The sequence below is a fragment of the Mesoplodon mirus genome (assembly GCF_964341445.2).
Source record: "Mesoplodon mirus genome assembly, chromosome: 17".
NCBI lineage: Eukaryota > Metazoa > Chordata > Mammalia > Artiodactyla > Ziphiidae > Mesoplodon > Mesoplodon mirus.
In genome coordinates, this window is record NC_138993.1 from 76,287,857 (window position 1) to 76,314,486 (window position 26,630).

Sequence of the window (26,630 nt, forward strand, 5' to 3'; positions counted from 1 at the left end):
GCCGTGGAAACAGCTGCCCCCCAGGAACGTTCGCAAAGAACAGATGCTTGGGGCTCTTTTCACGCAGTCAGAAGATGGGTCCACGTGTCTTCCCAGGGTGATAAAAGGGGTCGGCTGTGTGGAGCCACCACTGGGCACAGCCGCCTCCACCTGTGTGTGCAAACTGAGTGGGCAACAGGGCGCGGACCCTTCATCTGAGAACACACCCTCCACGCAGAGGCTCCAGGAAATGAGGGGGTGATCCACCACCGACCGTCGTGCCGTGCGTGATGCTTAATTTTATGTGTCAGCGTGGCCAGGCCGTGGTGCCCAGCTCTGTGGTCCGACGCAAGTCTAGATGTTGCCAGGAAGGCATTTTTTTAAGTGTGATTAACATCGGCAATCACTGACTTAGCAAAGCAGATCACCCGCCATAATGTCGGTGGGTCTCGTCCAATCAGTTGAAGGGCTTTAAGAGCAAAGACTGAGACTTCCTGGAGAAGAAGGAATTCTGTCCCCAGACTACAACCTGAGTTATGAAATACTGTGCCTGAGTTCCCAACCTTGCTGCCCTACAGGTTTTGGACTCAAGATGCAATAGCAACTCCTCCTGGGGTCTCCTGCCTGCCAGCCCACCCTGCAGATTTCAGACCTGCCAGCCCCACACTCCTGGAGCCAGTTCCTCTCTCCCTCCCCCAGTCTAAATCAATCTCCCTGTCTCTCCGTGTCAGTCTGTCTGTCCATCTCTCTTTCTATATATATATAATATACATATATATGGATACATATAGTGTATATATATAGTGTACGTATATAGTGTATATATATTGTATATGTATCTAGTGTATATATATAGCATATGTATCTAGTCTTCATATATTTATATATGTATATAGTATGTATATAGTATATGTATATAGTGTATATATATTGTATATGTATCTAGTGTATATATATAGCATATGTATCTAGTCTATATATATTATATATGTATATAGTATATATATAGTATACGTATACAGTGTATATATATTGTATGTGCATCCAGTGTATATATATAGTATATGTATCTAGTCTATATATATTATATATGCATATAGTATATACATAGTATACATATACAGTGTATATACATTTTATGTGTATCTAGTGTATATATATAGTATAGGCATCTAGTCTATATATTATATATGTATGTAGTATATGTATCTAGTGTATATCTATATAGTATATATATATAGTGTGTATATATATAGTGTATATAAATGGAGATATATATATAGATATATATCCACATCCTCTCGGTTCTGTGTCTCTGGAGAGGCCTCACTAACACACTTGTTTCTCTGAAAGGTGTCCTCCTGGGAATGTGCCTGCTGGCAACAGCCAGACCCTCCAGCAGGTGGGACTGTCTCGGTAGCCCGTCTCCAGGTGTCTCCACGGAGGCCCGATTCCCTCCGTTAACAGAGACCGCCCCACTGTCCCCTGCAGGCAGCGGGCATTCCCCAGTGCCTCCCAGCGGGGTCCGCTCCCCAACCCCGCCTCGTGCACCCCTCGGGTGCCTGGCACCACGGTCAGCCAGAGGCCACGCCTCTCAGCCGACCCAGCCGCTGGGCCCACGGGAAGGGGGAAGTGGCCTGAAAGGGCTCCCCAGCAACTGCAAGTATCACTCTGACTCGAACTGGTCGCTTCTTCATTACGGCTCCCTTGTCTGCCCTCCTCACTAGCCTGGCGGGTTCTCTTCCTAAGTCAGACCATAAAAACGGAGAAACCTCCCACTGCACCCATCCTGGGATGTCCCAGCTGGCTTCCGAATGGAGCGTGAACTCACAAAACAGCCCAAACCCTCTCCTGCCAGGTTCTCAACGGCTAAGCAGTAAACAGAGGAAACATGATTTCCAAAACAGACACCGAAGGACACGTTTTATTGGGTGTGGGGCCGGCACAGCACGGGGAGGTGGAGAATAGAACGAGGAATTTCACGTCGATGTTTTCTTGGGTTTAAAATGATCTCCTCCCTCTTTCTCTATCTTTTATTCTTGCTTTTTCTCCTATAAAAGAGGTAATTCCTTTTTCTTCTTTTTTTTTTAAAGGATAGCTTTATTGCTTTGCCAGCAAAGGGGGACACAGCAGGCTCCTGCCTCAAAAAACTATGTGTCCCTAAAACAGGTAATTTCTAAAGTCTCCTATCCATCTGCAGTGGGCTGAGTGGTGGTCCCAAAAGATACATCCAGACCCTCATCCCCAGAGCCTGTGAGTGGAGCCTTATCTGGGAATAGTCATTACAGGTGTAATCAGGTTAAGACGAGGTCATTAGGTTGGAACCTAATCTAATACAAACAGTGTCCTGATAAGAAGAGGAGAGACATAGAAACACGTGAAGAGGAATAATGATGTGAAGACTATGCATCTACCGGCCAGGAACCCCAGAAACCACCAGAAGCTGGGGGGTGGGGATAAGCTTTCCGACAGAACATGGCCCTGCCCACACTGTGATTTCAGACTTCCAGCCTCCAGACCTATGGGACGATGCATTTCTGTTGCTTTAAGCCACCCAGCCTGTGGAGCTTTGTTACGACAGTCCCAGGAAACTCTTACCCCAGGAAGGTGTGAATCGGGCCGATGGCCTCCCCATTCACAGACACCGAAAGTCATGAATCGAACAAGAACAATGTCCACACGGAGGGACCTCGTCAAGCAGACAGAACAGAACCAGGAGCTATTCTGGCTCTTACGGCGAGTGCGCTGCACATGCTTAACTTTCCCAAGAGCCAACCCATCTACAGCACTCACTACATCCAAGCCCTCCAAGCCCTCTACATGCATGGCCCTTTACTCCCTCCCATCCCCTGGCGGGGACTGTGGCCTCATTTCCACCCCCAGGCCTGATGCAAACGCTGACAGAGGAGCACAAAGGCCAGGGGCGCACAGGCAGCGAACGGCAGAGGCGGGTCCTGAACCCCGGCCACCGGGTCCAGGGTCCAGGGTCCAGGTCCTGAGTGCAAGCCTGCACTGTCAGATCAAGTCCTACTCCGAGAAGGGTTAGCGGGACAAAACTGGGCTCGAAAAAGGATGGCAGTATTTCCAAGTCTAGAAGAAACAACAATGGGATGCTTTCTGCAATACTTCTCTCATCAGAGATTGAGCAAACCCCACAAGGCAAGATAAGCACCAACAGCGAAAAGCAGGAGTCCTCCGGCAGAAGCACGCCCCACAGGGTGTGGACGCCCTGAAGGGATTCTTCCCAGATGGTGATAGTAACGCGGAGACAGGGCTGGAGGCTGCCAGGCACTTTCCCATCTACACGGGCTTAAAGCTTGGCCTCAGCGACCCGGCGGAATCACCCAGGGAGCAGACCCTTCCCACTGCCCTGCCTGAGGGTCACCTACAGGAACCTCACGAAAATTCCATGCAGGCAGAGACTGATCCAACGGTCACCAGCTGGAGATGAAAGTCGAGAAGTTGAAAAGGAAAAAAATCCTACCCCACGATATTACTGGGGTATCTTCTCTGCCAGAAGGAAGACCTAAAACCTCAACACAGATTAATGAATGACACGGTCAAAGGCAGTGATTAGATTACACTTTAAAGATAAACTATTATTTTAAATCCAATAATCCAACTTAGTTGCTTGCATTTATAGGTCCTTTAATTTTGTTCTTAATCGTCTGTGACCATTAAAAGGCATCCTAAACCCAGCCGTGCTTCACGACAGAAAGGACAGTGATTACTCTTTGAGTCTAGGAAGCCCACGGGCTCACACTAGTAACGAAATGAAAAGCAGCTTCGTGGGACTTGACTACCAGATCAGTCGGCAACTACTTAACGACGGTCATCCTGATCCGTGCCTGTAAAATGAGACTTTTTTCCTTCTATAAGTAAAGGAACCCAAACCCCAAATGATTTCCAACTAAAGAAATGGCAACATATGGGGAAGAGGAAAAGTGTTTCAGAAAAACGGATTTATTTTCACATTTCAATACATATACAATGACATTTACCCAAATCAGCGTATGTGTCACCTCTGTTGCTTCTGTTTGGCAATTTGAAGGCTGAACAAAAACCAAGAATACATCATATGCCATACGAACCACCCAAATAATTACCTGCACATAAGTTAATCCCTTGCCTGTGACTCACTGACGGGGCTTTATGAAATAATGCTCAAGGTCATATAATTATAACTGGAATTTAATTCTCAAATTGCTTCACTCTTTTTCAGACATGGATTTACTAAAAATAATTCGATAACAAGACCAAATAATTCAAATAAAGGGACCTTCTTTAACACTCTAGTATTAAGAAAAAAGGCAAATCCAAAGAAAATACACTTATGTAACAGATTTAACTTTAAAAAACAAAAACTCTCACATACCAGGATATTAAATCCAATATCCTTTACCTTCAACAGATACTCTGTTGTCCTGTGAGAATTACTTTTTAAAATGAGATTATCAGGGGCTTCCCCGGTGGCGCAGTGGTTGAGAATCTGCCTGCTAATGCAGGGGACACGGGTTTGAGCCCTGATCTGGGAGGATCCCACGTGCCGCGGAGCAACTGGGCCCGTGAGCCACAACTACTGAGCCTGTGCGTCTGGAGCCTGTGCTCCACAACGAGAGGCCGCGACAGTGAGAGGCCCGCGCACCGTGATGAAGAGTGGCCCCCGCTTGCCACAACTAGAGAAAGCCCTCGCACAGAAACGAAGACCCAACACAGCCAAAAATAAATAAATAAATAAACAAATGTGGGGTTAAAAAAAAAGAGATTATCAAAGAAAAAGTCAATTATTTGCAAAATTCTCTACTTATTAAAGCAGGAAACTAAAATCATTTCAGATCTTTTGAAGCAAGTTTTAACTTGTTTCCAAGACAAGACTGAACTGCAAATACCATGTTAAGAAAACTCTTTAGCTCTATAAAGGGTTTTCTCAAAATATTAAGTTCCTAGAATGGCTTCTTATCTGGAGTACCCCACTCAGTAAATACCCCAGTTATTTCTAACAGAATATTTTTGTCTTCTTCTCCATAGTATAAAGTCTTCTGAGAAATACACAGCAGAGAACAAATGTTTTCCTGTTACAATCACCTCCCTTATCCGAGGTTTCACTTTCCAAGGTTTCAGATGACACTTGGTTAACCACAGTCCAAAAAGATTGAATGGAACATTTCAGAAATAACCAATTCATGTTTTGAATTGTGTGCTGTTTCATTACAGGGTATTGTTATAATTGTTCTACTTTATTTTTAGTTATTGTTGTTCATCTCTTACTGTGTCTAATTTATAAATTAAACTTTATCATACATATGTACGTATAAGAAAAATATAACATGTATAGGGCTTGGTACCATCCACAGTTTCAGGCATCCACTGGAGGTCTTGGAACGCATCCCCCAAGGATAAGCAGGGAATACTGTAATTCTAACCCAAGGGAAGTATATTAAACCTTTTCTGAACAATCCTAAGGAAACAAAGGATTTTACATATGTTTACAATGTCTAGTTACCTCTTGCTTAACAGATTGGGTGTGTTCTAATAAAATTCCCTAGAAAGTACATTTTCCATAGACACACATTGTAAAATCAGAAACACCTTCTGGGGATGATTGGGTACCTAGATATAACTGTATCAATTTAACAGTGCAAAAACCCTTTCAAATCAATCATATCAAAGTATTTTGTTTGAATTTAGTTTACCATATTTAAATATAATGATATTATGCTATACATAAAAGTAAACATTTTAAATAATTCCCTAGAATAGACAAATTCACAGAGATAGAAAGCAAAAAAGGGGTTACCAGGGGCTGGAGGGAGGGGGATGGGTTTTGTGTTTAATGGGGTTGGAGCTTCAGTTGGAAGATGAAAAAGTTCTGGAGATGATGGTGGTGATAGTTGAACATGCCTAATACTAGCAAGCTGTACACTTAAAAATGAGTAAAACGCTGTGTTATGTGTATTTTACCACAAAAAAAATCCCTATGGTTAAAAACAGATAGGAGACAGACGATAGAGAGGTAGAAGAAGATGATGGACAGATGAGTGACAGGTAGAAAGATGACGGACAGACGGTAGAACTGCATGTAAAGACAGCGCCAGCAAGCGCCAGTGGCCTGACCCTTGTCCTTCTGGATACTCACAGCTCATCTGCCCGCGGCTACAGCAAGCCCAGGCTCATGACCTGGACCTCGAATCACCTAGCGATGTGGTTAAAACGCAGATTCTCATTGGGAAGGTGTGGGCGGGGCCTGGATTCTGCGGCTGCCGCCCTGGGGCTCCCACAGGAGCAGCGGCAGGGGGACGGTGAGCATGGAGCAGTCCCGGGAGGCTCTCATCACCCCAAGACGCGTGCAGCGTTAACACGGCCAACCCTGCAGCCCAGCCCTGCGTGTGCCGCGTCTGTACGTCCCCCCCTGCTGCCCCCTCCCTGGTCCTCGGAGCCCGGGCACAGCTACAGACGGAGCAGCTGCTCAACCGGGCAAGCTGAAGGGCGACACTGCCAGGACCTGCGGTCACACAGTAACTAACCAGAGTTAATCAGACTGGAAATCACTTAGGTTCGGAATGTGCTTTTGCAATTGCTATAGAAAAGGGGCCGGGCTAAGTAAACGGTAGGTCAACAGGCTTTGAAAAGTGGGAGCAACGGATCCTCACGCAGCCCAGGGATTGTTTAAAAAAAGCCACACACGGCACCGTGATGTGAGGCCATGCCACTCACGGCCACCCTGGAAGCAAGAGCCTCACAGGAGGGCTCCCGTCACGACAGAAACTCAGAAAGTGTTAAAAACAGCCTCCATTCACGTGGACTTGTCCTTTTCCAGGACAAGCGGCCAGGCAGAGAGGAAGCACTGCTCTCCCCTGGCTCCCGGCTCCCTGGGACGGCACCCTCACCACTTTCCTTGAATCAGCTGAATCCCGCTCCTCTAACCGAGTCAGCTCGTGCTCCCTTCAGGTGACACTGGCTGCAGTGTCACTCCGAGCGCCAGGCAGAGTGTCAAGCTAGACGGGTGTGCGCACACACGCACACGCAGACATGTACAACGCATACATACACACATGCACACGTGCATGTGTATACCTACATGCACCCGCATGCACATGTACAACACATGCAGACACACACATGCACAACACATACCCACGTGCACACACATGCACGCAGACATGTACAACACACGCGCACATGTATACCTACATGCACGCACGTGCACATGTACAACACATGCAGACACACACGTGCATACGTATACCTACGTGCACACACATGCACAACACATACCCACGTGCACACACATGCACGCAGCCATGTACAACACACGCGCACATGTATACCTACACGCGCACATGTATACCTACACGCGCACACACGTATCACACACGCACACACGCACATGCACACCTAATGCACCTCGTCCAAGAGTGTCAAGCTAGACGGGTGTGCGCACACACGCACACGCAGACATGTACAACGCATACATACACACATGCACACGTGCATGTGTATACCTACATGCACCCGCATGCACATGTACAACACATGCAGACACACACATGCACAACACATACCCACGTGCACACACATGCACGCAGACATGTACAACACACGCGCACATGTATACCTACATGCACGCACGTGCACATGTACAACACATGCAGACACACACGTGCATACGTATACCTACGTGCACACACATGCACAACACATACCCACGTGCACACACATGCACGCAGCCATGTACAACACACGCGCACATGTATACCTACACGCGCACATGTATACCTACACGCGCACACACGTATCACACACGCACACACGCACATGCACACCTAATGCACCTCGTCCAAGAGTGTCAAGCTAGACGGGTGTGCGCACACACGCACACGCAGACATGTACAACACATACATACACACATGCACACGTGCATGTGTATACCTACACGCACCCGCATGCACATGTACAACACATGCAGACACACACGTGCATACGTATACCTACACGCGCACATGTATACCTACACGCGCACACACGTATCACACGCACACACGCACACGCACACCTAATGCACCTCGTCCTCCCCACCATTAGTGGCACAACTGTACGGATCTTGAAGCAGAGCCCCAGAGCAGCCACACCGCTGCCCAGGGACCCACAGGACGTAAGCAGCTCATAACCCCGACAGCGGCAGGAATACCTGGGTAAGGAAATGCCAGACGATGAGTTTTAACGGCGGTGGAGGGCCTCCGAATTCTGTTAGGACAAGAATGAGATCTGGGCAAGCATTTTTTAAGCAATTCCACCCTGACACGTGTTAAAAGACGATTTTCAAGAAAGGGCAAAATCATGACTCTCCCACAGATGCAAAAAATAAATACATGTTAAAGATCCTGGTGATCTCATTTAGTGAGGGAGCCCGACCGATGTCACAAGCAGCTCAAAGACGTCAAGAGGGCACAGGTGTCCACGGGGCACAGACACAGGAACCCTGGGTTCACAGAGGAAAACAGGGACACGTAGAGGGCAGCACAGGAACGATCAAGTCTTGTGCAAATGGAGGCGAACTGCTTTTTCCACGAAGAAAAGTGACCACCACACACCCTCAGATCCATCCCAGCCCCTAACCATGCCCTCCAGTCACCCACACCCTTCCTTCACAGCACTAATCACACAGGCTGGTTGCCCAATGCCAACCTCTCAACAGACGTAACCCCAGGACGAAAGGCCAGCTGCCTTGTTCGCTGCTGTTCCCCCAACTGCCCAATTCTCGGGAGGTGCTCAAAGTGGGGACAGAAGGGATGAGTGGATGGGTCCAAACTGCGCTCACTCCATACACGTCAGACCTGACACCGGAAGGGACCCTGAGGCCACTTGGCTGAGACGGTGACCGAGGTGCCACCCAGGGCTCCTCAGAGCTGGTCGAGCACAGAAAACGAGGGTCAACCAAGGGGGAAAATGAAATCCCCACCCCCCCAAAGCGAAGTGCAAAGCAAGGTGAGGAAAGGGCCCCGTGAGGGACTGCAAACTATGCCCTTTAGTACTGAGGAAAAGCCTTTTCACATCTAGCGTTCTTCCGCTTTACGCAGGTAATGGTGATAGTACTCCACTTTGGCCACAATGTTACCCATTTACCTCTGCGTTCCATGTTCCTATTTGACCGTTGGACTCCATAGAAACACAGTGGGTCACTGAATCTTCAGCTGGGCAGTGGAGCTAAGCAAACTGCAAAATACGTGAAAATCCACTGTCCAACCCAAATCACACTGTCAATAAATCTAACAGTCTTAGCAAGTCACAGAAGATCCATGGGACGGGCCCCGGAAGAGTCCTGCTGTTTCGTCCTTATCCCCCTTTACAAAAGTTGAGGACACCTGTTATGTGCCAGGAAAAAAGAAAACACCTATTACTGAGAGTCTAGGGGCCATGCAAAGCCCGTTCACATCTACCGTCTTGTTTAAGCCTCATCATTAACCCTGTAAATAAGGCTTCTTACTACAATCTTAAGACGAAGTAACGTACACTTCAAGACAAAAAGGATGATATGTTCATGAAAAAGTGCCCCAATGGATTGCACTAAAAATAAAAACCTGCCCATTCCAGATGCAGTGCTAGGCTCAGGTGGCTTCTCGGAATCTGTTTAGGTGACGCTGTCATTTTGAGAAACACCATGAGACGACAGCTTTCCAAAGAACACAAGTTACACGCCAGGCTTCTGTTTCTGAGCAGAAACCCCTGTTCATACTGAGGACACAGTGACTCGCAGCCACCAACGGGGCAGGGCGAGCCCTCGGACCCCAAGGCACAGAAGGCATCCTTCCTTCTCCAGGACTCAGGCTCCTCAGAAACCAGTACTGCCACCAAACGAGCTGCAGGCCCACCTGGCCGCCAGAGCATCCTGGGCACCCCTCTGTCCAGGTCTTCAGGGACGGCACATGAGCTCGGGGAAGGGCGGGTACCTTGACTTAGCTGCTCCAGCTACGTGAGGTCATCTCCGACATGAAGACACAGTGCAGACAACGTCTACATGGACGGGCATTTTGTACATTAATCTTGTTGCTACGACACAGCCAGCCCAAGGCGGACCTCTTTGGGACCCACCACCTTCAGAGTTTCTGCGGCTCAAGGGCAGTAGGCAGAGTGCACCGTGATCCATTCTTGCCTCGTCGGGTGTGTGCATACGAGACTGTGCATCGTGCACACAGCGTCCCTCCTGGGCTCGCCCTTTCTCGGGCAGACATCACTTCCGTGAAGGGCTGGCTTGCTGATCAAGTGCATAAACCTTGGGCACTTCGCCCAGCTCAGATCCCAGCTCAGCCACTTCGGGGTTTTGTGTAACCCTGCCAGGTTGCCTCCTGTGTCCTGTGAAGGTTACAGGAGTTAAAATACACACAGAGTTGAGATCAGCCCTGGCATTCAGTGCTGCCAAGCAGCAGCTATTATTTGGTCAAAATCTGTGCTGGAGGCTTGTCTTGGGGAAGTTGTAGAGACGATGGCTGATTTTGTGCAGGATCGCGGAAGGACTGTGTGCTTATCAGCCTCCATCAACAGTATTACCAACATGCCATGCAATTTATTTCTCCCCATCTGAACATTTACTTTCAAATATAGGTCAGCATTTCAGGTGTAACCTGGAGAAAAAGAGCTTCTTCTGTGAGGTGTAAATGTTCAGCTACTACAAGAACTCTTGATGCCTATAAGGCCGTTAATAATAAAATTCAGAACTTTCAAAAATAAACAGGGAAATAGATCAGCGGGATACAAAAATAAACAGGGAAATAGATCAGCGGGATACAAAAATAAGCAGGGAAATAGATCAGCGGAATACAAAAATAAGCAGGGAAATAGATCAGCGGGATACAAAAATAAGCAGGGAAATAGATCAGCGGGATACAAAAATAAGCAGGAGCCCATGAGCTGGGCATCTGTAGTTAGAGTAGTGTGTTCTTTTTTTTCCTTTTGCTATGTTATCTTATTTTTTTAATTGAAGTATAGTTTATATACAATGTTATATAAGTTGTAGGTGTACGATGTAATGATTCACAATTTTTAAAGATTAGACTCCATTTATAGTTATTTTAAAATACTGGCTATAGTCCCTGTGCTGTACAGTATATCCTTGTAGCTTGTTCTATACATGACCGTCCGTACCTCTTAATCATCCACTTCTATCTTGCCCCTCCCCGTTCCCTCTTCCCACTGGTAACCTCTAGTTTGTTCTCTCTATCCAAGTATGCTTCTTTTCTGTTATATTCACTAGTTAGTTGTATCTTTTACATTCCACATATAAGTGATATCATACAGTATTTGCCTTTCTCTGTCTGACTTATTTCACTTAGCATAATACCTTCCAAATCCACCCATGTTGCTGCAGATGGCAAACTTTCATTCATTTTTTATGGCGGAGTGGTATTCCATTGTGTATTTATACCACATCTACTTTATCCATTCATCCGTAGATGGACACTTAGGTTGCTTCCATGTCTTTGCTATTATAAATAGAGCTGCAATGGACATGGAGGTTCATGTATCTTTTCAAATTAGTGTTTTGAACTTTGTGTTCTTTGAGCCAACAAATGTCTTTTAAAGGTTTTTAATTCAAGGCAGAGTAAGAGATACCACCATACTTCTAATCTTTGAGTATTGTTTGATGTGGTGGTTCTAGCAACACAGAAAACGACCTTCAAGGGCGTCCCTGGTGGCGCAGTGGTTGAGAGTCCGCCTGCCGATGCGGGGGACGCGGGTTCGTGCCCCGGTCCGGGAGGATCCCGCGTGCCGCGGAGCGGCTGGGCCCGTGAGCCATGGCCGCTGAGCCTGCGCGTCCGGAGCCTGTGCTCCACAGCGGGAGAGGCCACAACGGTGAGAGGCGCGCGTACCGCAAAAAAAAAAAAAAAAAAAAAAAAAAAAAACGACTTTCAAGAGCTATATTTCATTATTTATTTAATTTATTGGTTTTGGCTGCGTTAGGTCTTCGTGGCTGCGCGCAGGCTTTCTCTAGCTGTGGCGAGCGGGGGCTACTTTTCATTGCGGTGCGCGGGCTTCTCATTGCAATGGCTTCTCTTGCTGTGGAGCACGGGCTTTAGGCGTGCGGGCTTCAGTAGTTGTGATGCGTGGGCTCCGTAGTTGTGGCGCATGGGCTCAGTTGCTCCGCGGCACGTGGGATCTTCCCAGACCAGGGCTCGAACCCGTGTCCCCTGCATCGGCAGGCAGGTGGATTCTTAACCAACTGTGCCACCAAGAAAGCCCCCAGAAATGCTTCTGATGCCTGAGTTCAGGCATCTGTGGAAATACAAGTGGCCCTTCAACAATGGGGAACCAAATAAATATCATGAACCCAGGAAAAAAGCGAGGTCCCAGCCCCACACCCTCTTTCAAAAAGCAGATGAGAAATCATAGAGAAGCCGGAAATCAAAACTTCTACCGTAGGCCACTGAAATCAAGAGTTGTAAATGTAAACCCCAGTCAGTGGCCATGTAATAATCTCCACCATTCCGTCACGGGCCCAGCCCGTGCTCACGAGGGCACAGGGGGCGAGGGTAGTAGGCCTCATGCTCTTCTTGTCAGTGCCTGCTGTGCTGTTTCACCTGTTCTGCTGTCTGGGTGCTACCCAGGCCTGAGGGAGCCAGTCTGCATCTCACCCTGGTCTCCGTGGATGGCATTCCAGGGCAGCGTGTAGGGCCCTGAAGTTAAGTGTCTGGGCGCCCACACAGTGGTGGGAAGAGTGGAAAGGAACCCACTACATGCGACGAGAAGCCGACCTCAAATCCGGGCTTCCCAGCATCCAGCATGACCTGGGCCTTAGCTTCCTGGCTTGCAAAAGGGAGGTGATAAAAATACCAACCCCCCATAGTAGTTGTAGGAAACAAGAGACAAGGCCCCCAAAGCCCTCAGCATGGTGTCTGGCACCGCTGAAGCCAAGGTAATCCCTGCTATACACACAGGCAGGGGGCCCCAGGAAGGAAGGGGCCGTGAGTCAGCAACCTGGACGCCCTCAGAAAACACTCTGCAAGCCAGCTTTCCTTAGGACACCACCCTGATTTCTGAGAAGACTGTAGCAGGGGAGGATTTTAAAGCACAGGGGCCCCTAAAATTAAAAGAAGTGTCCATGATAGAGGGAAAGGCGGCATGAAATAAGGTGTAAACAGTGTAAAGACTTTGGTGAAGGAGTCGCAGGTCCCTAGCTCCAGCCCCTTTTCTGCACCAACTGGTCCTCGGACATTGGACAAGTAACTTCCTGTGACTTGTCTCTTCATCTGAAAGAGGAAGAGGCTGAAAAGAGGGATCTTTAAATCCTGTTCTAGTTTTACAGGATTACACCAGACTCGGTGTGCCCCTGCGACGTGGGTACCTGCAATGGATACGCCAAATTTACTGACACCAGCTGTACTCGGACATGAAGAATCTCCAGAGTTGAAGGACGCTCCTACAATGGTCCGACTGGTCTCATTTTTGCTGCAAGCAAACCCAGAGACGTCAAAGCTAAGCTCCACTTTGTTCATAGGTCCAAGGTTATTTGAGCCAAAAGAATGGGAAACTGAGCAGTGGGCAGCTAAGCTATTTCAGAGACCTGAGACCAGCCCACAGAGGCCAGGCCAGCATGAGGGAAGCCACCAGTTCACACCCACTTCCTCCTGGTCCAAAGAACAGATCAACCAGTGTTTATGAAACGCTTTGCAGGAGATACACGCTCAGCTTGGCCTTCTCTTGGAATAGAAATACTAGTGTGGGGTTGGGTTCGCTTGGGCTGAGCAAGAAGGCAGATCTCAGAGAAGAGCTGGTTTTGAAGGCTGGGTGAAAACAAGGGGGTAAGTGGCCGAGGCAGCTGTCACCAGGCGTCACGCATGAGCTTCTTTCCAAAGGACTCTGCTGATGAGACAGAGTGAGCCATTAAATTTGTCTGTTTTATGGCCAAGGCTAAAAGCTGATAATCTGGGTCTTTTCTTCCCAGTGCCTCTCTCCATGCGCCCTGCCTTTCCAGCAACACTTCTGTGACACTGGCAGAGAAATCAACGAAATTTTCATTGCCGAATTATCCACATGTGTGTGCATAAAATCAGCTAAGGAAAACAAGAAACAGACCGTTGTCTTCATAAGTGTTTAAGAGCTAACCAACTAGTTCACTACACAGAATAACTCCCAAGTCTGTACATGGAAATGTAAGTATGTCAACAAATGTAAGCTAAAACAAAAACTGGCTTTTTAACCAATGGTGTTGGGTCAGCTTGATGCTCAACATACACTGACTATAAAACCCAAACATCCTACTCCTAGGTGGTTTACCCAAGAGGTGAAAATTTATGTTCATACAAAAACCTCTATGTGAATGCTTATACTGACTTTATTCATAATCACCCAAAACTGAAAAAATGCAAATATCCTTCAACTGGTGGATGGATAACTGGCGATGGTACATCCATACAGTGGAACATTACTCAACAATTAACAGGACTGAACAACACACACGGATCTCAAATGCATTAAGCAAAAGAAGTCAGACTCAAGATGCTCCATCCTAGAAAAGACAACTACAGGGATTTCCCTGGTGGTCCAGCGGGTAAGACTCGGTGCTCCCAATGCAGGGGGCCTGGGTTCGATCCCTGGTCAGGGAACAGGATCCCACATGCATGCTGCAACTAAGAAGCCCAAATGCTGCAACTAAGACCCGGAACAGCCAAAATAAATAAAATAAATAATAAATAAATAAATATTTAAAAAAGAAAAGAAAAGACAACTATAGGGACAGAAAGCAGATCAATGTTACCAGGGGCTGGGGTAAGTAGAGGAGGTGACTCAGAGAGACCAGGGATTTGTTTTAAATGATGGAAATAGTTTGTATTTTGGCTGTGCTTGTGTTACACAACTGTTTGTGTTTGTCAAAACTCCTTTAACTAAAAAATTAGGGTGAATTTTACTGCTTATGTGCAAACATTCAATAAACCTTACTTAAAACAAACCAAGATAATCTACCAACACCCAAAAACTATTATATAGGCAAAACTTGTGAATTTTTAAGCTACAAAGCCAAAAGCTTTTAAAATTCATGTGGGAAGAAAAACTCCAAGGTTTACCTAGATAGCACATTAAACATGAAATTGCACGTTAAATAGCATTATACTGTCATTTAAAGAACTGAACAGGTGAAAAGTCCTGAGTCAAGGTTGTGGCATATATAACAGAAGCATGTCTTTCCAGAATCATTTTTTGGAACTGAAGATGAACAAGAATTATAAATCAATAGTCCTTATACACAGACATAACTATAATTCAAACCATACATGCACACCCTATGTTCATAGCAGCATTATTCACAATAGCCAAGACATGTAAACAACCTAAATGTCCATCAACAGATGAGTGGATAAAGAAGATGTGGTACATATATACAGTGGAATACTACTCAACCATCATAAAGAATGAAATAATGCCATTTGCAGCAGTATGGATGGATCCAGAGATTATCATACTAAGCAAAGTAAGTCAGAAAGAGAAAGACAAATACCATATGATATCACTTATATGTGAAATCTAAAATATGATACAAATCAACATATCTACAAAACAGAAACAGACTCACAGACGTAGAGAACAGACTTGTGGTTGCCAAGGAGGAGGAGGGGTGGGGAGGGAAGGATTGGGAGTTTGGGATTAGCAGAGGCAAACTGTTATAAATAGGATGGATAAGCAACAAGGCCCCTATAGCACTATATGGAACTATATTCAGTATTCTGTGACAAAGCATAATGGAAAAGAATATGAAATATATATATGTGTGTGTAACTGAGTCACTTTGCTATACAGAAGAATTTAACACAACATTGTAAATCAACTATACTTCTATAAAAATTTTTTTAAATAAATCAATAGTCTTCATCTTTGTTTTCAGCACTTGGAAAGTACTGTGCCACTTCCTTCTGGCCGCCATGGTTTCTGATGAGTTACCTGCTGTCATTATAATCTTTTTTCCTCCTTTGACTGCTTTCAAGATGTTTTCCTTGTCTTTAGTTTTTGGAGTTTGGGTTTCTTTGGGTTTATCCTGTTTGTGATTCTCTCCGCTTCTGGAATCTTCAGGTTTATGTAGGTTGCCAGATTTGGAAAGTTTTTAGGCATTATTTCTGCTATTCCTTTTCAGCCCCACCCTCTCTCCTCTCCTTCCAAGACCCCAATGACACAATGTTAGATCTTTTATCCACAGGTCCCTGCGGCTCTGTTCATTTTCATTCTATTTTCTCTCCGTATTTCAGATCGGGTGAACTGATGGTTCTATCTTCCAGTTCCTGGTTTCCTTCCTCTCTCTCCTCCATTCCCTCACTGAGTCCATCCACCAAGTCTTTTATTTTGGTTGCATTTTTTCAGCTCAGAAGTTTCCATGAGGTCTTCTTTTGATCTATTTTTCTGAGCCTCTATGTTGTCTCATTTGTCTAGTGCGACCATAATTGCTCACTGAAGCATTCTTGCGATAGCGGCTTTGAAGCCTTGGTCGGATAGCTCTGACATCTCTGCCATCTTGGTGCTGGCAGCTATTCATTGTCTTTTTGGATTCAGTTTGAGATCTTCCTGGTTCTCGTATGATGAGTGATTTCTGGTTGAAACCTGGACATTTTCATACGGGGTTATGAGACTCTGGGTCTTACTTAAACCTTGCATTTTAGCTGGTTCCCTCTGACATCAACTCGGCATGAGCTTAGGGGCCAGGTTCTGGCAAACGTTCAAGTTTCCCACATAGTGTCCCGTGGCACCATGAAGTGGGGCGGAGGGGGGCTTGTTACCACCTGCCAGACATGAGAGCCCACCTCCCTAGCAGGCCTTCTCCAACACCCCCTAGTGGGGGAGTTGGGATGCCTCATTATCACCAGGCAGGGGGGAAGCCCTGGTTCCTGCAAGGCCTTCTGGGTGGGTGTGGGTCCAGCTTTTCCTGGGTGTTGGCTAGAGTACAGCAGTTAGTGTCTAAAAGGTTTCTGTCTTACTGTGTACCTCTTTCCTGGTCCTCTGGTAAGAGAGTAGCCTTTTTTGTCTTGTTTTGTCTGTAGCCTTTGGCATTTCTAAATTTCTGGCTTCTTGAGCTCCAAGTCTGGGATACATGAGGCAAAAAGAAAACCCAGGGAGCTCACCGCTGGGTCACTCTTTAGATCCCGAGATCCCTGGGCAGTCTGCCCTCTTCTCTCCATCTTTCAGAGTCTTCTTATGTTTGTTTTATATATAATATCCCAAAGTTTTTAGCTGTAATTAGTGGGAAGAGGAGGGGAAAGTCCTTCTGCTCCAGCTTCCCAGAAGCAGGAGTTCCAGTGTGTTATTCTTCATCTCTAAATAGACTTGTACCAAAGTCAAAAGAGGTAAGAGTCTCTAAAGAGTTGTTTCAAGGGCACATATAATTAACATCAGGAACCAGTATTTCCTCACCAGGCATACACTGGCCTATTTTTGGCTGCATTACAGGGCCCATGACAATGACATTTTTACACTGATTTTATCATTCAGAGTCAATACATCATTAAGACAATAAAACTGCAAACTTCAGCCGCTCCAAATTGTTCCCATTGCTTTCAACGATTTCATCCAGCAAAACTTAGCTTAAAAAGAAAATACTGCAGAGTAAAATGCTAGTCTGTAGAGAACATAAAAATGAATACAACCCAAACTTCCCTCCAAGAGCTTGTAAGTCAGAGGAAAGACAAACGGGTAACAAAACAGATAAAAGGCAGAACACAGTAAGGCACACCAGGTCATGTCGTAGTACAGTCTGGAGCAAGCAGAAATCTGGCCCTACCATGACTGCTTCACAAAGTATGTGACATTGGAGGATGGGACAAAATTCAAGTTGGGGATCGCCAGGAGAGGGGACGTCCCAGAGAGAGAGATGCCACAAGCAAAGATGAAAACAGAGGAGGACAGGGCACGTGTGACAAATTCCAAATAGCACCTTTGGCTCAGCCCTGAGGCACCTGACTCCATAACAGGAGGACAAGAGGAAAGGGGCCGTGAGAGTCTGTCATCACAGTGACGAAGCCCTCATTCTAAGAATCAAAACTCTTTAAACTCATGTATGTACACATGTGTACATGTATGTAAAGTTTCTTTTTCACAGAGAGGGAAGTTCTGTGAAGTCTTAGCGAAGTGAGAGGGGTTCAGTTAGGAATCATAAAGTTTCTATTTCTCCTGCGAACTTAAAGACAACAAAGCATATGGAATTAACATGATCCAGGTATTAGTTCACAAGTGTGGTGGACCTCAATTAGTTAAAGTCTCCTGAATCGCACCACACTAGTGAGCCTTAAATACCTACCCCCACCCACCCCCAGAATTCCCAGCACCTCCTCCAGGGAGACTCCAGGCGGACCTCCCAGCACGTGCAGCTGTGCCCTGGCAGCCTTTGGCCTCTGAGAACTCTCAGTACAATGGCTCTCTGTCCACCCTGCTGAGCCCAGACAGTAGATTTTCTTCCACCTACCCTAATACCCACATTCATATTCATGTCACTGTTTTTGCTCAAGAAAGCAAAGGAATTCTACAAATGACGCCTTGACCCCAGAGGGCGCCCATTCAAAATCTTCAGTAGTGCTAAACATGTGACCCACCCACAAAGAGGTGGGCCTCCCACAAAGACATGGACCACCCACAAAGATGTGGACCACCCACAAAGATACTGACCCACCTACCAAGACATGGACTACCCAAAAAGATGTGGACCACACACAAAGATGTAGACTACCCACGAAGATACTGACCAACCTCTCAAACATGGACTACCCACAAAGATGTAGACCACCTACAAAGATGAGGATCACCCACAGAGACACTGACCCATCTACCAAGACATGGACCACCCACAAAGATGTGGACCACCTACAAAGATGTGGACCACCCATAGAGACACTGACCCATCTACCAAGACATGGAGCACCCACAAAGATGTGGACCACCCACAGAGACACTGACCCACCTACCAAGACATGGACCACCTACAAAGATGTGGACCACCTACAAAGATGTGGACCACCCATAGAGACACTGACCCATCTACCAAGACATGGACCACCCACAAAGATGTGGACCACCCACAGAGACACTGACCCATCTACCAAGACATGGACCACCCACAAAGATGTGGACCACCCACAAAGATACTGACCCACCTACCAAGACATGGACTACCCACAAAGACGTGGACCACTTACAAAGATGTGGACCACCCACAAAGACATGGACCACCTACAACACAGGCTTTGCAGGCTTAGCTTCCAGATCCCAAACCTAATCTAAGATTTATTTCCAAGAACAGTTTTTCAGTAGGAGCCCAGGCTAATCTTAAATCCAAGCCCCACCCTCCCCCAGTCTAGCTCTGAGTGGACACCCAGGAGAAATCTGAGAGCTGAATGTCGAGTTTAACTGAAACAGGGGTCTCCTCAATCCCTAAATGCTAATCTCTTCGGGGAGTTTCTAAAACTACAGAAAGACTTTTAGAAAAGTACTTTCCTTTGTACGTGACCTAAACCAGGAGTCAGCAAACTATTTCTGCAAAGGGCCAGGGTGAATGTTTTTGTCTTTCTGTGCTCTATGATCTCTGCTGCAGCCACTCAGCTCTGATGCTGTAAAACACTGGGCGGGCGGGGTGCCAATAACACTACGTAGGGCAATGGTGAGGCCCAGGTCAGCCCCCAGATCTGCAGAAAGGGGAGGTCATCCACTAGATGCCCCGTGTCGCACCAATCCTGCTTGTCAGGATTAGGACCGCAAAACCCACTCAGCAGCTGCACTAATAAATTAAGAGAGCTAAAGTCCGAGTCCTCCACCGCTGGCTCCGTGCACACGTCGCACGGGCTGTCCACCCACTTCTGCACCAGTCTCGCAAGGCTACACACGCAGCCCTCGCAGGCCGGTCCGAAGCGTCAAGGATCGGCAACTCTGCGGCCCTTGGCAAAGACGGCTCTTCTCCAGGCGGGTCCACAACGCTGCCGCCTCTTCCAACCTGAACGAACCCCACTTCTGACACAGCATCCCCACCATCCCCCGCATCCAGGAGCAGCTGCCTAGAAGCGGGGCCGGGGGCTGCGGTTTCCACGCAGAGCAGAAGGAGGATGACCAGGGCTCGTGGTCCTCAGATGGACAGTCCATGTCATCTGGCATCTTCACTCATGCACCACCCCACGCCCCACAGATGCTCCCCCAGGACAGCACAGCCGTTCACAGGATGGAGGCTCTCGGTCCTGCACAGACCCCTTAGCTAACTTCACGGCATGAGCAATTACATTCCCCTCCCCCGGGAACCACGATTTCACGACCCGGAACTGCAGCATCCTCCCCTGAGTTGCACTAAAGTTATTCAAGGGAAAGATCTTAAACCAAGTGCTCTGAATCTCATCTCTCTTGGAGCCACTAAGTTTGTGGTCATTGGTTACAACGGCAGTAGGAAACCAAAACTGATACTGGGAGTGGGATGCTGCTGAAACGAATGTAGAGGTGGCTTTGGAATTGGGCAACGCGCAGAGCCGGGGAGAATTCGAGAAACTTGGTGGAACCAGCCCCAGCCCCATCCACTGTCACGCTCCCTTGGAAGCGGTCCTGTGCCAGCCGACACCCAAGAGCCCAGCAAATCTCCTCTCCACGCTCTGGCCGGCAGGCTTCGGGCAGCAGCACTGCCATCCGGAAGGACATGCCAAGAGCCAAACGGCAACTCTGACGCCTCGCTGTCATTTTTCCTATTCAGCACCCTCCCACCCCACCCATGCCATGTGACCAAGAGTGGCGATCAAAACCGTTCATCCTCTGGCTGGTCCCCATCCTTCTGCCTTGGTTACAAAAATTAAAACGAACGCAACTTACAAGACAACGTGGAACATAAAGAAAGTTAAAAGGCACGGCAAAAGGAGGAAAAAAGAGAGAATCGCCTAAAAGTTAAACTTGTGCATTTCCAACAAGGATTACCTAAGAGGCAAAGATTCATACCTGCCTTTTCCCTCCAAGCTGCACATAACCCCACCGTCCTTGGGGAGCCAGGCACAGAGGTGGCCTGTGTCACTGTTGACTCTGAGCCTCGGTCACCCTGAATGTGTGTACACAGGAGGTGAGCAATGTGAGAAGGGGCCTGGGGCCCCCAGTGCCCACACTCAGGGTTCTGGGAAGAAGGCGGAAACCCGGGCAGCCAGGAAGTGAGTCGCTGCCCCCGGGAGCCCAACAAGATACCGAGGACATCTCATCAGCCTTATTACAAAATCCTCTGGCAGTCAAGAACGCAGCTGCACCACGTCCTTGGCACCGAAGAAGAAAGTGGTTGATCGAATTACACTGCTCCTTCATACCTTGGATGCCAAGACGCCTGCTCTGACACCAACGGTCAGCTCCTGTTCCAGAAACACCACGCCACGTGGTAAAGGTCAGCTTCTAACATCAGCCACCACAGGGCTCTGGGTTTGGGTCTCCCAGCTCCAACCCCGCATTACCCTCTTATAAACCAAGGACAGCAGTGAGGTCCAGCCAGTCAACCAAAGGAGCCTCAGGACCAGCCTTGCACCAAACAGGCAGACGCGTCGTGTTAACGTGGTCTGATTTCCACAGCCCTCGTTCCATCGCTACCAAATGCTTAGTGCTGGAGAGTCAGCTTAGGTAAAGGATCTTAGAGGAACTTCACTCACTCTGAAGCCTGGAGTTGGAGAACAGAGCAGGGGAGGTACACTTGTACCTGGGAGATGCTGTTTTCACAGCATGTTTTCAAATAAATTAGTCAAGATGTTAACAGCCATAACAACAAAAAAGAGAGCAGCAGAGAAAGCAGGAGGGGGAGAGGAGGGGTAAACATCCGAGAGCGGCCGTCATTAATTCAGTTTTAAAAACAGGGTGAGTTATAATCCTGTTTATTCAGCTGACTGGGGCACCCAAGTTGGCAATTTTAAAATTCTGGACCAGACCTTCCAGTATACATATCGCTTTTTAAAGTGCAGACATTTAGGGAATTCCCTGGTGGTCCAGTGGTTAGGACTCCGTGCTTTCACTACCATGGGCCCGGGTTCAATCCCCGGTCAGGGAACTAAGATCCTGCAAGCCGCATGGCACGAGCAAAAATAAAACAAAACAAAAGAAATAAAAAACTTAAGTGCAGACATTTAAAAAGTCAGACCTTAAAGTTTCAGGCTTTCAAAAAGTCATGCTCATTGCAAACGGGCCATGCTATTTACAGTTTATTTATTTATACAGTTTATTGTGGTACCTTATTCTTTTTCATGGGGAAGGAAATATATTCTATTGTAACACGCTAACGTCAGTGTAATTATTGAGTTAACAAACTGAAAGCTTGAATCAAGATCCTCTGATATACTGTACTTTTGAAAAAACACAAATATACTACACGCACTAAAAATAATTATTACCTATCTTAAAAATGCTTCTACAGACAATCACTTCAAAACCCCATAACACACATGAGCCTAGATCACGCGGCTGATAAGTGGAAAATGCAGACATGCCTGGCACTGAGGGAGGAGACCTGAGGTCTGCTTCCTACTTTCCTGCCTAAACCTCAGGGAGTTCAGAGCCTCTGTTTTCTCTTTTGTAAGGACAGGTAAATTACACTAGATCTGCTCAGCCCTCAGCAAGGCTGTTGTGGATAGCAGCTGAGATCCTGTCGGTGGGAGCACTTCAATGCCTCTGGTTGCCACTAGCTAGCTGGCTGGGCTGGGTGCTCTGGCACACAAGTCACCAGCACTCCCTGGAGCCCAGGGTGTTCTCCTGGATTGTCGCTAAGATGCACCTAGTGTATGAACGGTTTCCCACCCAGCAAAGGAGTCCAGTAAGAGGGGCCAAGGGTGGTCCCACACTGTGACTAGGGGCCTGATCCCGGAGATGCAGACACCTGCGGAGCAAGGGCCGGATCCTGTGTGGGGCAGGACACGCCTGCCCTGGGGGACCCTGCCCTGGGAGACCCCGACCCTGAGGGACCCCTGCCCTGGGGGACGCTTCTCTCCAGCTGGAAGCCCCTCACCCCTCACCTGCAGTGTCCCAGATGGAGATGTTGAAGGAGCGCCACTGCTTCAGGTAGAAGGCGCCGCCCACCGTGCTGACCGTGTCCGGGAAGCGCCGCTCCATGTACCTCTGCAGCAGCGACGTCTTGCCCACGTTCATGTCCCCCAAAAGTACGATCTTCCCGTCGGGCTTCCTCATCTTCTGGCAGGAGGCACCCCTCCCTTTTTCCCGCGCCCTTCTGGCCCGTGCGACCAGGGTGCGGCTGGAGCAGCCGGACGCCCCGAGGCTGCTCAGACCCGGGACTCGCGGAGACTCGGACTCGCGGGGACCCCGAACTTGCGGGCACCCTCTCCTCCGGACGCCTGGGAATGCGGAAGAGGAAGCGCGTCTCCGCGATGGGCTGGAGCCTGGGACCCAGCCCGACGGCCACCTCGGGCGTCCAGACCGCGGCGGTCGGCACCAGGTCCAAGGCGCCCCGGCCCCGCCCCCAGCCCCGCCCCCAGACGCCCGGCGCCCCGGGCCTCGCCTCGGGCCCCGCCCCCCCACGTCCCGCCCGCGCCGCGCGCCGCACCTGGACCCCGCCCGCACCCATGGACCTGGCTCCTGGGCGCACCCGCGACCTTTCCCCGGGGCGGGCGGTGCTTTCCGCCGCGAAGCGATTGGAAGACTCGGGCAGGTGGGTGCGCCAGGTCGGGCACCAGGTCGGGGCGGCTGGTGGATGGAGAGCGGCGTCCCAGGAGGCGGGTCCGGGGTGGGCGCAGCGCAGGGACACGGCCCGGGCCTGCTGACCTCAGAGCCCCGCGGGGGTTACGCTCTAGCCCGGCCCCCCAGGCTCTCCTCTTCCGTGGTTTCAAGTGTGGCCCCGGGGCCGGGCGCACGGAGTTTTTCTGGAGTGAGCGTCTGCGAGGACCCGTCCTCCGACTGTTAGTGATTAGGACGGAGGGGCGCTTGCTAGTGTCGTTTTTGTTTGGTTTGGTTCACTTTGGCAAGAAGACGATTATGCTGTTTTCTATTTGAGAAGTGGACAGCCAACGCCACTTAAAACTTTGGAGTGAGAATTTGACTTTGGCAGTTGCGATGACGACTAACGAAATCTTTCCATCTTCGTTCATGGAGTGAACCTCGAAATGCTTCTAACACACTCGGCCTGTGGGACTCGGTACTTATTTGAGACAATGGTGATGCTCTAGTGTGAACACCGGGGGGCGCTGTTTGCCGAGGCCGCGCCGAGTCCTCGGGTTCCCTGCAGAAGTCGGGGCTGAGACTCAGACGCGCGCGGGTGGGGTGAGGGCGTCTCAGCCGGGGAGGACCGGCCTTGCGCAACTCCTGCCTTGCTCCGTGTTTCCTGCCCCGCAAATCGGAGCTCTGCCCACCCGCTCCCAACCTTTTTACAGGACCTCTCCCACCCCCTTTCCCTCCAAGACCTTACCCTGCTTTATTTTCTCACCACTCTGTAATAGAGTTGCGCTGCTTATTCTCCGTGCAGTATCCCTCTCTGGAAAGTAAGCTGCATGAGGAAGGGACTGTTTCTGTTTTGCTCCTCACTCGGCCTGGTGAAGAGTCTCCAGCACATAATAGTTGCTCAAGAAAGCTTTGAACCAACCATTATCAATGTGCAAAATTATATATGTTAGCAGTTTTTGAACCTGAATAATAAAAACTTAACATTAGAGGTGAAATTAAATCTTATAAAAAAAAAAAAAAGAAAGCTTTGAGTCAGGACGCAGTGGATGAATTCACCATCCTGGTGAGGCCAGAAGGGATTTCGGGCAAACGTCACCACCAGCCCTGCTCCACACCTCGCTCCTCTGGTAGTTTAAATTTCCCTAGGGAGAGGGAGCGTCTTTTAAGCTAATTCTGTATCCCCCAGCTCACTAGACCTTTCTGGGTGGCTCCCTCGTTCAGTAAACCTGTGGATGTAAGCCCACGAGGGCGGGGCTTTTTGTTCCTTTCTCTGGTGTCTCCCAAGTGCCTAGAACTGGAACGCAGTCCCCGCTCGATCAGTGTGTGTTTGAATAAACGTGTTGGTTTGCTGAAAGCTGTCCCCACTTGAAACACTGATGTTTTCTGAGCAGGATTTGAGAGGCAGTGCTGATCCCAGCACCTAGGCCGCTGCCTGGCACATGACAGAATTCACTCAGCAAGTTTGTTTTAAAAAAAAATTTTTTTAATTGTCCAGCACTTTGAAATACTAAATTTAACCAGGAGAATGTCTCCATATCATATTTCAACCACTCCTAAAAAATGCCTTGAAGACTGATTCCTTTTCAAGAAGCAGGACTGAGGAAGAAGTTAAAAGGTTAAAAGTCTGTTTAAACTAGCCATTCTCATCCCGAGTGCAGTGTTTTTTTCTGCCTGCATTTAAACCACTGACCTAACAGCGTAATCCTTTTACCGACTGCTTAGATGAAAGGTGCCCAAGGCCAAGAAAATTATGTAGTTCCTTTTTTAAAATATTTATTTATTTATTTATTTATTTTGGGTTGCTTTGGGTCTTCACTGCTTCATATCTCTAGCTGTGGCAAGCAGGGCCTACTCTTCGTTGCGGTGCGGTGCGCAGGCTTCTCATTGCAGTGGCTTCTCATGTTGCGGGACACGGGCTCTAAGGCACGTGGGCTTCAGTAGTTGTGGCTCGTGGGCTCAGTAGTTGTGCCACGCGGGCTTAGTTACTCCACAGTATACGGGATTTTCCCAGACCAGGGCTCGAACCCATGCCCCCTGAATTGGGCAGATTCTTAACCACTGCACCACCAGGGAAGTCTCTGTAGTTCCTTTTTAAATAGATGCAAACTGAACAATTCTGGGACTGTCCACAGTTACAATAAAGGAAATAAGCAAATGTGGTTGCTTCTGTTGGATTTTGCAAAGTGGCTTGGAAGTTTATAGGTACTTTGTTGTGGAACAATTCTATCTTTTAAAGTACTTTCCTCTTAAACAAACAAACAAACCCTGGCTATGTACATGTCTTTGTTCAGCAGATAGGAGTTGAGAAGCTAAGCTCTAAGCCCTGACCTAGGGCTAGAGCAGTAAGAAAGACAGCCAACAAAATAAACAAGCAAAATATATAGTGTCCTAGACAGTTATTAAATGTTTGATGGAGAAAAACTGAGCAGGGAAGGTGGATAGAGGCCTGGGGATGGATGCAGGGGTTCAGTTTTGAACAGGATGTCTGCAAAGATGAAGTTTCTGGAGCATTAGAATGAGGTTAGGAGTTAAACATGCAGTTATCTGGAAAAGGAAGGGTTCAGGTACAGAGAGCAGTGAGTGCAAAGGCCCTGAGGCAGCAGTGAGTGCAAAGGCCCTGAGGTGGGCTCCATGGGAGTACAGAGCAGGAAACAGAGCAGGTGAGCTGGACACCAGGCCCATGAGGAAGGGAGGCGAGTGGCCAGAGAAGGTCATTAGGACCTGTGGTCATGATGAGGGCTGTGGCTTGTACTCTGAACCAGGTGGAAGGGTGCCCGAGGCCTCTGAGCAGAGAAGAGACGTGATGTGTCCTAACACCTTCCTGCTGTGTTGAGGTGGCCATGGCAGGTGCAGGGACATGAGGGAGAGACAATGGTGGCTGGGATCAGCGTGGTGGCAGAGGAGTGATCAGCGTTGCTTACATTCTGGATGTATTTTGCAGGTGGAACGTACAGTATTTGGTGTGGATTAGACGTGGAATACAAAGGGGAGGAGGGGGTGGGAAGGGAGAGGGAAAAGAAGGAGGAGA

At 48.2% G+C, this 26,630-nt stretch overlaps 1 protein-coding gene across 1 annotated transcript in view; it reads right to left on the bottom strand.

Annotated features, from left to right (window-relative positions):
- The window catches only part of RAB20 (RAB20, member RAS oncogene family), a 33,122-nt gene extending 9,761 nt beyond the window's left edge, over positions 1-23,361 (bottom strand). The window contains exon 1 of the mRNA XM_082601897.1: positions 22,945-23,361. Within this exon, the coding sequence (XP_082458023.1) occupies positions 22,945-23,116 (172 nt within the window). The 5' untranslated portion in view covers positions 23,117-23,361. The remainder of the gene's footprint in view (positions 1-22,944) is intronic.
- Positions 23,362-26,630: the final 3,269 nt, after the last annotated feature.